Source organism: Cervus canadensis, chromosome 26, assembly GCF_019320065.1.
Source record: "Cervus canadensis isolate Bull #8, Minnesota chromosome 26, ASM1932006v1, whole genome shotgun sequence".
Lineage (NCBI taxonomy): Eukaryota > Metazoa > Chordata > Mammalia > Artiodactyla > Cervidae > Cervus > Cervus canadensis.
This window is the reverse complement of record NC_057411.1, coordinates 39,794,124-39,807,377: the sequence shown is the minus strand read 5'-3', so window position 1 is coordinate 39,807,377 and position 13,254 is coordinate 39,794,124. Positions and strand designations below refer to the sequence as shown.

General features: G+C 44.5%; 1 protein-coding gene across 3 annotated transcripts in view; it reads right to left on the bottom strand.

The window, feature by feature from the left end:
* The window catches only part of EVC2 (EvC ciliary complex subunit 2), a 153,132-nt gene that overhangs the window by 64,941 nt on the left and 74,937 nt on the right, over window positions 1–13,254 (bottom strand). For all 3 annotated transcript variants that reach the window (XM_043447727.1, XM_043447728.1, XM_043447729.1), the window contains exons 10-11: window positions 9,470–9,794; window positions 1,222–1,461 (exon numbers count right to left, since the gene is read on the bottom strand). In XM_043447727.1, the coding sequence (XP_043303662.1) occupies window positions 1,222–1,461; window positions 9,470–9,794 (565 nt within the window). The remainder of the gene's footprint in view (window positions 1–1,221; window positions 1,462–9,469; window positions 9,795–13,254) is intronic.

The following is a 13,254-nucleotide window of genomic DNA, read 5'->3' as shown; positions in this document are numbered from 1 at the left end:
CTTATTTACTCTCGTAAAGCTTTAGTGGGAAAAACCAAGAGGAAAAGGAGAGGCTGGCTAGTTCTCTTCATGCTCAGATGTCCAGTACCTTCAGAGAGGGGTCCTCTCTTCCCAGAAGGCTCACGAAGGCCACCTGATCTCCTCCTGGGATGGCTCTGCTCTGTCACAACCCTTACTCACGGGGCCTGAGTCAGGACCAGAACTCCGGTGTGTGACTGCACACCAGTGATTTCATTCTGTGTGTACAGGGCTTCCCTGTTCTTCCCTGGGTTCTAGGCTATTATTACTCTCATGTGCTTGCTTGGGCTCAAACGGTAAAGAATCCGCCTGCAGAGCGAGAGACCTGGATTCCATCTCTGGGTTGGGAAGATCTCCCTGGAGGAGAGCATGACAACCCACTCCAGTATTCTTGCCTGGAGAATCTCCATAGACAGAGGAGCCTGGCAGGATGCAGCCCATGGGGTCGCAAAGAGTCGGACATGACTGAGCGACTAAGCAAAGGCATACAAGTGCAGGTAAAAGACCTCAGGCAGGCCTTGTAAAAATAGTGACAGTCTCATATAAACTATATAAGTTTGGCCAAAAGATTTGTTTGGCTTAAAAGGTTACAGAAAAACCCAGATGAACTTTTTGGTCAGTCCAGTGTGTGCACAGTCATCTAGTAATTCATTCTGTCTGGATTAATGACGCTCAAGCTTCCATGCACAAACACCCACAAATTCACCCAAGCCTATGAAGACAGAGATCATAAGCCCTAGGCACACATCACCACACATGTGCACACACACGTACATATATGCACTTATATATTTCTATTTTTAACTGCTATATACATTAAACATATATTGTGCCAAGCACTGGCTTTCTGTGAATTAGATTAAATATGCATCATGCTGCTTTTAGTATGGGGACTGTATTACTTCCATTTTACAGATAAGGCAACTGAGACTCAGAGACACTAGGCAATTTGCTTTACTGACAGGTGGTGGAACTAGGATTCAAGTCCAGGGGAGCCTGAGTACGGGGCCTGTGCTTCAAGCCACCATTTTCCCTGCTTACTGGAAAGCCACCCTCTCCATCAAGAGGTGGAAGGAAGACAGGGTTAGTTCACTGGAACCCAGCACAAAAGAGATAGGACTTAACTCGGGGAGAGGAGACATTTAGTGAAACAGCTCAGGAAAACGACTCCTGTATCAGAGGGAGTCTCATTTGAGGCATTACCTGTATTTTAGAGTAATCTTGCAGCAGCATTTTTGCTGCCTCTGGCTTCAGCTCTCCTTTGAAAATAGCACTTTTTATCTGGGTAAAAAAGATACTGTGCAGTTCATTCCTCTGGAAAATGGCCAGCTGCCTGTGGGCCTTGGCAAAGTCCTCCTCCTGCTGCAGAGCGAGCGACCTCCTCAGGTGTTCCTGCTCCAGGCCATGGAGGGTCCGCAGAAGGCTGCTGCACTCAACGGCGGACTGCGGAGAAAAGAGGGAATGCGTGGGCGGTGATACACCAGCCGGGTGTGTACAGGCACATCCATGCAACATGCGAGCACACACACGTATATGTGTGCAAATGTGCACACTCATATAGGTACACACATGTACACATGGGACACATGCATGCATCATCGGCATACATATGCACATTGGACACTGATGCGCATAGCAAAAATACACACACATGTAAAGTTACATACACATGCACACACATGTACACACAGCACATATACATGCAGCACCAACACACACACATGCACATATACACATGCATAGTGCACATAAACACACCCAGAAATAATGCATATACATGCACACACATACAGGCAACACACAATACACATGTACACACATGACGCATGCATGTACCATCAACACACACATGCACAGTGCACATAAATGCACATAGCAATAATGCACATACATATACACAAAGAAGCACACACACATGCACCTGTAAACACACATACACACAGCACACATGCATGTACCAGCAAACATACACATGCACACACACACAGTGCATATAAATGCACACAGCAACAAGCAGTGCACATACACGCACAAAGATACAGGTATGCACATATGCACACAGAGCAATACACTTACACACAGTGCACACATGCACATGCAAGCACATGTGTGCACACCCACATGAAACGCACACATGTATACACACATACACAGAACCATCTCAAGAAAATTTATAATGGTGGAAATCTTCAAATCAAACTGCCTGAAAATAGCCTGCAAAATGGAAACATCAATGGACTGTGCTATTAGGCCTCTCAAGCTTATTTCCATCATCTTTCATTCTTAACTTAGTTGAAGAGAAAAATACCAGTGATCAGGCCCAAGCTGAGATCATTTGTGTTAAAGGGAGGCAAAGAGGAGGTAAGAAGTGGCTCTGGGATGCCTGCACTTTCCATGGTCTAGAGACAAGGCAGGGGACACACTTTCACTGAGTTCCTGATGCATCTGCACTCCCAGCATCTCAGAGACTCACGCTGCAGGAGGGCGTGTTAGTAATCCCACCTGCAGGGGCAGCATTCTAAGAAGACTCCAAGATCCCTGGCCCCTGGCATAGACATCACATGAATCCCCTCCTTTTCAGGGGACATAAACTTTGAAGATGATGGGACTGTCACTGCCACGATCAGATTATTCTGCGGAAAAGCTGAAGAGGTCTGGATGATGTAATTAAGGTCCCTAATCAGCTGACTCTCAGTTAATCAAAAGGGAGGTTATTCTGGGTGGACCTGACTTATAATATGGAGAGTCCTGAAAAGAGGGACGGGATCTTCCTGAGAAGGGAGCCCCTCTCCTCCTGGCTTGGAGGAAGCGAGCCACATGTGTGAACTGTCTACTGGGAAGGGACGCCTACAGGAGCCGAGGGCCTGTCCTACAGCCACAAGGAAGTGAACTCTGCCAACAACTGGGCTGAGCTGGGACCAGGGCCCTGAGTTCCAGGGGAGCAAAGGCCGCCCTGCTGAGACCATGCTGCCCAGCTTGTGAGACCACCCCCCCACCCCCATCCCCCAACACAAAGGACCCAGTTACACTGCATCCAGACTCAACTACGGAAACTCTGAGAAGGTAAGCATCATTTTAAGTTGCTAAGGCATGGCGATCTGGTAAGTAAACACACTTTACAGGAAGCTCAGGAAACACAAGCGAAGCCTCGTTCCCCAGTACCTGCCAGTACCCGGGAGAGGAGCAGAGGTGTCAAAGCCAAATGTTTAGGCTCCAAGACACGTGACAGGGTGACATGTTGGTGAGCTTGTCAGGGGAAGGTGTACGTGTCTGGGAGGTAGAGGGCACAGCAGTCTCAGAGGTCAAGGTCAAGAGGGCATGGGATGGCAGCTATGGCCAGGCTGAGCAGAGACCCAGGGAGGGCAGAGGGGTGATGACAGAGAGGGAGAGGGCTCCACCTCCTCCAGCTGAACAGGAGAATCACGTGCTCTGCGTCTCTGTCCTGCTCTGCGTCCTCAGTATCCCCATCTCCCAATCCCCCACATCACAGACCTGCCCACCTCCACCTCCAATTGCTCACAAAAGCCTATCACAGCGACACATCCATTTTAGCTTCTTTGACTGATTTTTAATGTGTTCAGAATCTGGCTCAGAAAAAGGAGTGTTATTTATTTGGGGCCCAAGCAGCTAGCTGCTGGCACTGGACCACCTCTGCCCTCGGGGACCATCCCAGCGAGCCTGGCACCTGTGAAGAGCAGCAGGCACAGCACCAGAACCCAGAGGACTTCTGTTCTTGTCCCCTCAGCCACATCCTGGAGCCAGTCCAATGGTTAACGGTTGGCCTCGGAGGCCAGAAAACATCACGGTCCTCTTTAAAAACTGGTTTTATACAAAGGACTGGATGAGACTTGTCCTAGTCACTCTTCTGGAGAGAGTGGTTATTCACAGCTGACTCAATCTATGTTAGAGAATGCAAGCCACCACAAGGGTGTTGGGCCCTGACTCTGGGCATCACAGAGATGTTCTGCCTAAGAGCATCTCAGGGGAGTAGGTGGTACCTAAGAGGGTCCATTCAACCATCAAAGTGACCTTCTTTTTCTGACTGTATGGAATTCAACAAGCCTCCATTTATTTTAATTAATAAGAATGAAACATGGGATGAAATCCGTTAAACTTCTCACAGCCAGGACCAAAAGAACACACACACATGCAAATCCTAAAAGATGATTATCTGTGCTTGCTTATAATAGTGGGCCTTCCCAGGTGGCTCGGTGGTATAGAATCTGCAGCATTTCTGCAGAAGAATAAGGCACGAGGCAGTGACGTGTTTGTCATAATGAAACACTCCCTGAAGCAACTTTTGATGGGAGACCCCCATGTATATGTATACTGCCCTCCTAGAGGGGTCTAGAGATCCACAGAAATGTGCTCATCCCCTGCTCCAGCTCAGTCCTCCTGTCGCGCAGATGAGAGACTAAACTCTAAAGCAAAGGACACCCCTTCCCAGGCCTGCCAACCAGGAGAGTTCATGTGAAGTGGCCTGGCATGGGACACACTAGAGAGAGGTGGGGAGTGGGGCAAAGTGGAGACAGAAAGCCCTGCCTACAGGGCCAGCCACCGTCAACCCACCAAGCGAGGCTCTGCCGGACTATGCACTCGGTGTGGCCACATCTTCCCATTTTTTTAAAGAGAAGCTGAAAGTCTGGGTTTTCATCCAAATTTTTATATTTTAAAAATTGGTAACAAATGTGCATTTTTAAAGATACATTAATATAATGGTCATTCACCCCAACTCCCCACTGAACTTTCCACTAAAATAGACTTTTCAGAGAAATGAGGCATGTTTATACTTTGACTTCAAATGTGTGAAAAAGCAACCTGCATGGAGGGGTTGGGGGGCATTGACCAGGACAGGGCATTTCAATTCTGGCTCAAGAATCACAGGCCTGAGCCAGGCTATTCTGGCAATTGCTATTCAGGCTGACTCTACACCATCAAGATGGGGAACACAATGGAAACAGTGACAGACTTTATTTTCTTGGGCTCCAAAATCACCGCAGATGGTGACTGCAGCCATGAAATTAAAAGATGCTTGCTCCTTGGAAGAAAAACTATGATCAACCTATACAACATATTAAAAAGCAGAGACTTGACTTTACTGACAAAGGTCTGTCTAGTCAAGCTATGGTTTTTCCAGTAGTCATGTATGGATGTGAGAGTTGGACTATAAAGAAAGCTGAGCACCGAAGAATTGATGCTTTTGAACTGTGGTGTTGGAGAAGACTCTTGAGAGCCCCTTGGACTGCAAGGAGATCAAACCAGTCCATTCTAAAGGAAATCAGTCCTAAATGTTCATTGGAAGGACGGATGTTGAAGCTGAAGCTCCAATACTTTGGCCACCTGATGCAAAGAACTGACTCATTGGAAAAGACCCTGATGCTGTGAAAGATTGAAGGCAGAAGAAGGGGACGACAGAGGATGGGATGGTTGGATGGCACCATCGACTCAATGGACATGAGTTTGAGCAAGTTCCAGGAGTTGGTGCTGGGTAGAGAAGCCTGGCATGCTGCGGTCCATGGGGTTGCAAAGAGTTGGACACAACTGAGTGACTGAACTGAACTCAACTACACCATCAAAAATGTGAAATCGTGTTCAGAAATTATGAATTTCTGTACTAAATGACACTCACTGTACTCAATTTAGCAGGCTGAGCAAATTGTAAAAATGTTTTATAGAAGTAAATCCACCAGGGGTGGTTACAGTATAAGAGTTCTTGCACGTAAGGCATTCTTCCCTTTAGGACACACAGAGGGGAGTCAGGAGACCTCAGGGAGCCTAGGGCAGGTGGTGCTGGCGCTGCCTCTTCTCCAAGCAGCTGGGAAGCCAGCAGATCTGGAAGAGTCCTGTACACAGCACATACCCTGAACGGCCAGTGGCTGCTTGCAGGAAGCTGGGCAAGTCACTTCCCCTCTGGGCTTCCGTTTCCCCAGCTCAAACTGAAAAGATTTCATAGGCTGACTGTTTTATGCCGTGGGCTTCTTTAAAGTTACACGAAATAATGAAACACGATAAACACTGTATAGAACAGGGCCGACAGTGCCAAGTTCTGGTCTAAGTCCTACACAGGTATTAATATTAACCATTCTATAAGACAGGAGTCATCATTATCCCCCGTTTAAGGATGGGGAAACCAAGACCCAAGGAGCCTGAGCAATGCACCTGGAGCAGCAGAGTGAGCGCTAAACCCAAGCCACCTGCACTCAGAGTCCACAGTCAGCACGGGCCCCCCAGGAGCCTCTCCCTGGAGAAATGCTTTGAAAACTGTTTGGGATTACATAGGCCTTTCAACGTGAACAGAATTCACTGCTATACTAATTATTGGAATTCCTAAACTTTACTCAAGAAAACTGATATCGCCCATTTCTTTTTTTTTTTAAGCTAATTTTTGGAAGAATAATATGACCAACATATTTTCATGCATTTTTATTTAAAGATGACTATCATGAACGAACAGATAAGTACAAGGTCATCAATATTTTCTAAGATGGAATGGTTTGCACAGACCGAAAGGGAAATAGCTCTAAAACCTTTTGCCGTTCAGATGGTATTTTTGGAAGCAGGTTGGCTTAAATAAAGAGACTGGTCTCTGGACAAGGTGGCCTAGGGGATTCAGAGGGGTGGCCCCCCTACCCTGGCCCCTGCATGGATGGGGCAGGACACTGTGTGTCACCCCTTCTTCATGCCCCCAACAGCCAGTGTAAATAATGAGCCAACATTTAAAACTGCATCGCCCCAGGTGGCCGTGAGGTGCAGTCACTGGGATGAGCTGCCTGCGTGAGTCTTGGTCCACCCACATGTCCTAGGGCAGGTGACCTTCTCTCCATCTGATTCCTTACTTATAAACATGGGATCCTATCAATTGCCACCTCCCTGAGTGAGTGTGAATATTTGAAGAGAAGGTCCAGGTGATGAGCTTAGAATAATTCTTGGCCCATAGTGAATGCTAAGCAAGTGTGAGAGCGTTTCATGAAATCAGAAACTGTACTGTGATGGTGAGTGGAAACAAGCATGATAAACCGTTAATGAACTGCATAAACCTCACTCTGTAAAAAAAAAAAAACATATTTAAAGCAAAAGGCTTATGCTGAAATCCTAGGACAGGAGTGGGGGCCTTTAGCATAGCTATATCTCTAGGCCGAGACACAGCAGAACTCAACAAACAGGCTGAAGGAATGTTGGTCTGCTTTTGAGTGGTCAGATGGGTTTCAATTTTTTTTTGTGGGGGAGCAGTTCTTTTTATGCTGGGGAGCTGGAGTTGGCAAGCTTTCAGTAAAGAACAAGATAAATATTTTAGGCTTTGCAGGACCCATTGGGTCCTGTCACATATTCTTTTTTTGTTTGTTTTGTTTTTATTTTTTGTAATTCTTTGAAAATGATGAAACCATTCTCAAGGGTCAGACAGAAAAAGGCCACGCAGGATTGGACTCCTGAGTCCCAGCTTGCTGACCTCTGTCTTCCAGTCCTTCTCAAGTCATCCTTATTGAATATGTATTATTTTTATCAGGAAAAAAATTAGAATAAATTAAGGAAATAAGAGAGAGAGAGAGAATGAGGCTGTTTGGGACTGAATCACCAACTGTGTTGAATGCATTCTTTTTAAGTGCTGAGCTCAAGGAAACACGGTCCTGACCTGTAAAGTCATGGACGGAGATCAGCTAGGGGAGCTACAGTGAGCTAAACAGTGCCCCCTCCTTAAAAAGATACATCCTCCTTCTAACTCCAGCACCTGATGAATGTGATCTTTGAAAGCAGGGTCTTCGCAAATGTACTTAAGGATCTCATAAGGTCATCCTAGATTATCTGGGTGAGCCCTATATCAAAAGATGAGTGTCCTTATAAGAAATGGAAGAGAAGGTGACAGCATCAAGGGGCCATGTAACGACCGAGTTTAAGGCTGGAGGGCTGTGGCCACAAGCTGAGGATTGCCTGGAGCCACTAGAAGTTGGAGGAGGCGGGGGTGGGGGGGGGATTTCTCCCCAAGAGATTTCAGAGGGGGCATGTCCAGCTGACACTGTGATTTTGGACTTCTGGCCTCCAGAACTGTGAGAGAATGAATTTCTGTTGTTCTAAGCCACTATGTCTGTGGTCATTTGTTACAGCAGCTGCAGGAGATTCATACAGGAGCCGGACAGAAGATAAGTCACACTTATTTTCTCATCCCTAAAATGAGATGGGTGTTGAGGTGAAGGGACCCCAGTTGCAGGGTAGTGGGTGGGAGCAAGACAGTGCAAATCATTCCTCTCTGCCTTACTGCCCAGTCCACGGTCTGACCACAGGTGACCCTGTGAGGGCCAGGAGGCGTCACCCCAAGAGCTCTACTCACTCCTAGGTAATTCTGTGCACGGTCTGGGGAATGGATGTTAGGAGTTGAGAAGCTTGTCCCTAAGTAGATGTTAGATCTCCCTGTGGATCAGGATATGTGGGCTCAAGTCACTGGAGCCAACCACCATCTCTTCCATGGAGGAAGGAAGAAATCAGTCTAGATTTGGTGCACTTGGGAAAAAAGCACTCTGGCATGATCCCTTTCAAGATAGCAACTGACACTCTTTTAGAAAAATGAGAGCTGCTCTCTGATCAACAGAGGCTGGCCCTGGAAAGGCTGATGGATCAGAACTCCCAGACCCCACATTGTGCAGGAGAGCCTTCTGTAGCCCAGGCCCGGGGACTCCTTTCCTGCATCACTTTTCCCAGCCACTCGGAGAGGCGGGTGCCCTCGGCCTTGATTCACAGACTTACAGAAGGTAACCAGGGCCTTCAGGAGCAGAGGGGAGTCCAGGCTTGTCTGGTTCCAGAGCCCGTTCCAGAACCGTGACCTGGTGCGGTGCAATCCAGATGGACACACGTGCACTGCCGTCGCAGGCCCCTGGGCTATGCCTTCCCAGAATGAAGCCTTTCTACTTGCCCTGTGGCCTTCCATGGCACTTGATCGTGCCTCTGTTATAACACAGCTGAATGAAGTCATACTTTTATATGTGAGGATATACAGTCCTTCATTAGACTATGAACTTCTCAAATGCAAGAATCGTGTCTCAGCGTCCTCTGCACCTTCACTGCCTAGACAGCAGTGATCAGTAAATGCTTTCTAAGTGAATTCTGGGAGGTTGGATGGATGGATGGATGGATCTGTAGATGGACAGGTGGATGGAAGAGTGGCAGGTAGATAAATGGATAAATGGGCAGATGGATGGACGGATGGATGTGTAGATGGACAAGTAGATAGAACGGTGGTAGGTGGATGGATGGATGGGTTGGGAGTTGCATGGACAGAAGCATGGATGAGCCAGGAGTGAATAAATGGATGGATGAATGAGTAGATGGGACAGATGGAAGGGTGGCAGGTGGGAAGAATGGATGGACAGATGGATGGATAAAATGGATGGATGGGTAAAGGATGAATCCCTGGGAGGAAGGAGGGAGGCAAAAGAAAGGCTCCCTTTCAAAGCCGCCTTACCCTCTCACTGACACGTTTCAGCACCTCTTCTGCTTCCTCCATGGCTGCCATCTCCCTCTGGTACTGGCTTTCTGTCTTCTTTCTTGCTTCCAGGTCACACTCGGCCGTCAGAGCCACCATCTTCCGATCATACTCCTCTTGTATTTCTTTCTCCAGCAACAGAAACTGCTTTCTGAACACAGCACCCATCCTCCTCTCCACCTGAGGGGAGAGCTGGCCACTGCTGGTCAGATTTTTCAGCAGAAGGGCAATGATATCTTTGCTGATTTGAGTTCGACAAGCTTCCAGATCTGAGTCTGCCCGATTCAAGGTTGCAATTTCCAATCTGGGAAACACAGAGGTCAAGAGAATTCCATTACATAAAATTGCAACAGAAACCATAGGTCCCTCAGAGCGCTGAGGTTTTTCAATTATTTGTGGGCAATGTCTTTCTTTTTTTTCTCTCCTTTTCTCCTCTTCCATTCTTCCATGCTCCTCTTCTCCTCTTCCACAGTAAATAAAGTAGCAGAATCTTATTTAATAAAATTCCAACCATGTTGGAAACTACATGGAATATACCTAATATAAGACATGGTCTTTCTCAACAAGCTATAAATCAACAACATCAACAAGACTAAGAGAAGACGGTTAAATATTTGGAGGATTTTATAATTAAAATTTACTTTTTTCCAATTAAAAATTAATTTATAGGTGTGCCAACTAAATGTAACATGGTATCCTGTATGGAATCCTGGGACATAAAAAGGACATTAAAAACTAGGAAAACTAAATAGAGTTTAATTCATAATAAAGTAACAGTATTGGTTCATTATTTTTTAACACATGTACTGTAGGAATGGAAGATTTTAATAATAGGGGAATCTGAGTACAGGGTATGTACAAACTCTCTGTACTATTTTCTCAACTTTTATGGAAATCTAAAACGGCTCTAAAGATGAAGTCTACTCAAGAAATATTTGTGAGATACTTCACAGGGTCTCAGATTCTGAAACCTGATTGTGACAGTGGTTATACAACTGAGGATACACACACACATCAGACTGTTTTCAAGGTGGGTGAATGTTATGGTCTCTTGGTCATACCTCTCTAAAACTATTAAAAGATACAGACAACAAAATTAATTTATGCTCACAACAGAAAAATCTGGAAAATAAAGACACATAGAAAAAGACCTCATTAACTATAGGTCTACCACCCAATCAGAAACAATGAAAGCATTTTGTTGTATTTGCTTTCAGTTTTTTTCTCTGCACATATTTTAGTTACATAGATCCAAGTACAATTTTGTCCTTTTTCCAATTATTGCTATAACAGGCATCTTCCAATGGTATTTAAAAACTGAAAAAGTTTCTTCTATAATGGTTGCAAAATATCTCACAATGTCATGTACCATGATTCAAGGACTTGTTCTTTCAGTGGTGCACATTTGGGTTACTCGCAAAATTCAAAATCTAAAATAACCTGAAATAAATATCCTTTGGAAAGAGTTTTTGATAGTCACAACGATCTCTTCAGGATTATTTCCACGAAGGATATCAAATGTGGGTCAGATGTGACCATTTTTAAGCTTCCTGGGACATCATGCTAAAACCACTTTCCAGAAGAGCTCCCCATCAATGCAGTAGGGTCCTTATTTCACCCGTCCCTCTACTGAAACATTTTTACCAGTTTGACAGAAAATGGCATCTGACTGTAAAATATAAGAGTTTAAGAAAACTTTACTATGAATATTTTTAAGCATTTAAAAGTAGAATAGTAGGATTCCCAATGTAATCATTATTCAACTTCAAAAATTGTCAATATTTACCAATCATGTTTTAACTACTCTCTTCAAAGCATGACCATTTTAAAGCAAATCCAGGATATTTCATTTTACTTTGAATTTCCTCAGTGCGTATCATTAACTATCAGGAATATATGTGTGTGTGTATATATATAATGTTTATATACATATATTCGGGCTTCCCAGGTGGCACAGTGGTAAAGAATTCGCCTGCCAATGCAGAAGACATAGGAGACATGGGTTTAGTTCTTGGATCTGGAAGATCCTGTGGAAGAGGAAATGGCAACCCACTTCAGTATTCTTGCCTGGAAAGTTCTACGGACAGAGAAGCCTGACGGGCTACAGTCCATGGGGTTGCAAAGAGTCAGAGATGACTAAGACACACAGAGTATATAAATACACATACACAAAAGCGAATGTACATGTATATATACACACTTAAGTGCACATGTGTGTCTATAAGTGTATATATATGTTTATGTATCAGCTTTACCAAATCTTGATATATATATTATTTGGTATATATATATATATTTATATATATATATGTATATATATATACATATATATGTATATGTATTTGAAATATATATATATTTCAAATATATATCATATTTGAAATGTTAACAATAATTCAAATAATTAGTATCAGTCACTATTCAAACTACCTCAAGTGTCCCAAAATAATTTTTACAGTGGAAAGTTTAATTCAGGAACCAAACAAAATCCCACAATGTTGGCTAAGTCCACATTAGACTATATCATTCTGCCATTCCATTTTCCTTTGCATGCCACTGATTTGTTGGGAAAACCAGGGCACTCATCCTGCAGAATCTCCAGCATTCTGGGATTGGCTGATGGCTTCCAAGGGTGTCATGGTTCGTCTATCCTCTGTTTTTCCTCAAACAACTAGTTAGATCTAAGGTCTTGATTAGCGTCAGATTCAATTTGTTTTCGAAAATGTACCGTTAGTGGTGGTAATATGTGTCTCCTATAAAGTCATACTATGGGTGTATGACTCTACAAAATACAAAGATGGATCACAGCAAGATCCCTATACCAGGAAATTCCCTATTAACCATTCACCTAATGGTTTCAGTATGCATTGTAATTGTTAGCTAGATCTATGATACCATTACGGGTTGAGGGAAAAAATCACAGTTTCTAATTCTATTATTTCTTCTATATTTTTTAAGCTGTAATTCTTCAAAAAGAAGGACTTTCTCTCCTCAACAATGCAGTTACTCTGACATAAAGCTCATAATTAGGATAGATGTTTGAGTCTTTGCTAATTAAAAGAGTTGGTGTCATAGCAACCTCCAAGGGTGACAAATGAGTTGGGAGTTTGTTCATTGGTTTATTTGCTTGTTTGTTTTGGTATGAGAGCAAAAGATTAATAAAACTTTTCCCAACTCCCTGGGAACTTGAGCTTTGGCTAACTTTTACCTGAAAACCTCAGAAGGGCAAGAACATCAAATGTGATACTAGGCGACATGGCTTATTATAAAAATGATGCCTGGTTGATAAATTACATCTGGATGAGAGGACTTGTAAATGAACCATACATTCTGAATAGGGAAGCATCCTCTGAACTTCCCTGAATAAGGTCATTCTTGGACCTACGCATGTCCCTTGTGGGACGCTGGAAGCTAGGCCCGTGAGTTCCTACAGAAGATGCTGGCAACGGTGGGGTATGGAACAGTTAAGCTAAGAAGGCTCCCACACTTGCCTGATGTGGACTGAATCCCCTTGCACCGGTGCTCTGTGACTGGGGGAGAAAACACCTCCCAGATAGCTGTAGGCTGCAGTGTGACCTGAGACAAGGGCACCCGCAGAAGAACGTCTAACGCTGCACTCACAGTGGACACGAATGCTGTGCTCCGCCCTTGAGTTACGCAGAAGGAGTTGAGTGTGGCCTACGGAAGTCTTAAGAGTCCAAATGTTGAGGTGAACCTAGCCTCTGCCTCGATTCACTATGAAACTGTAGTTTTGTTACATATTT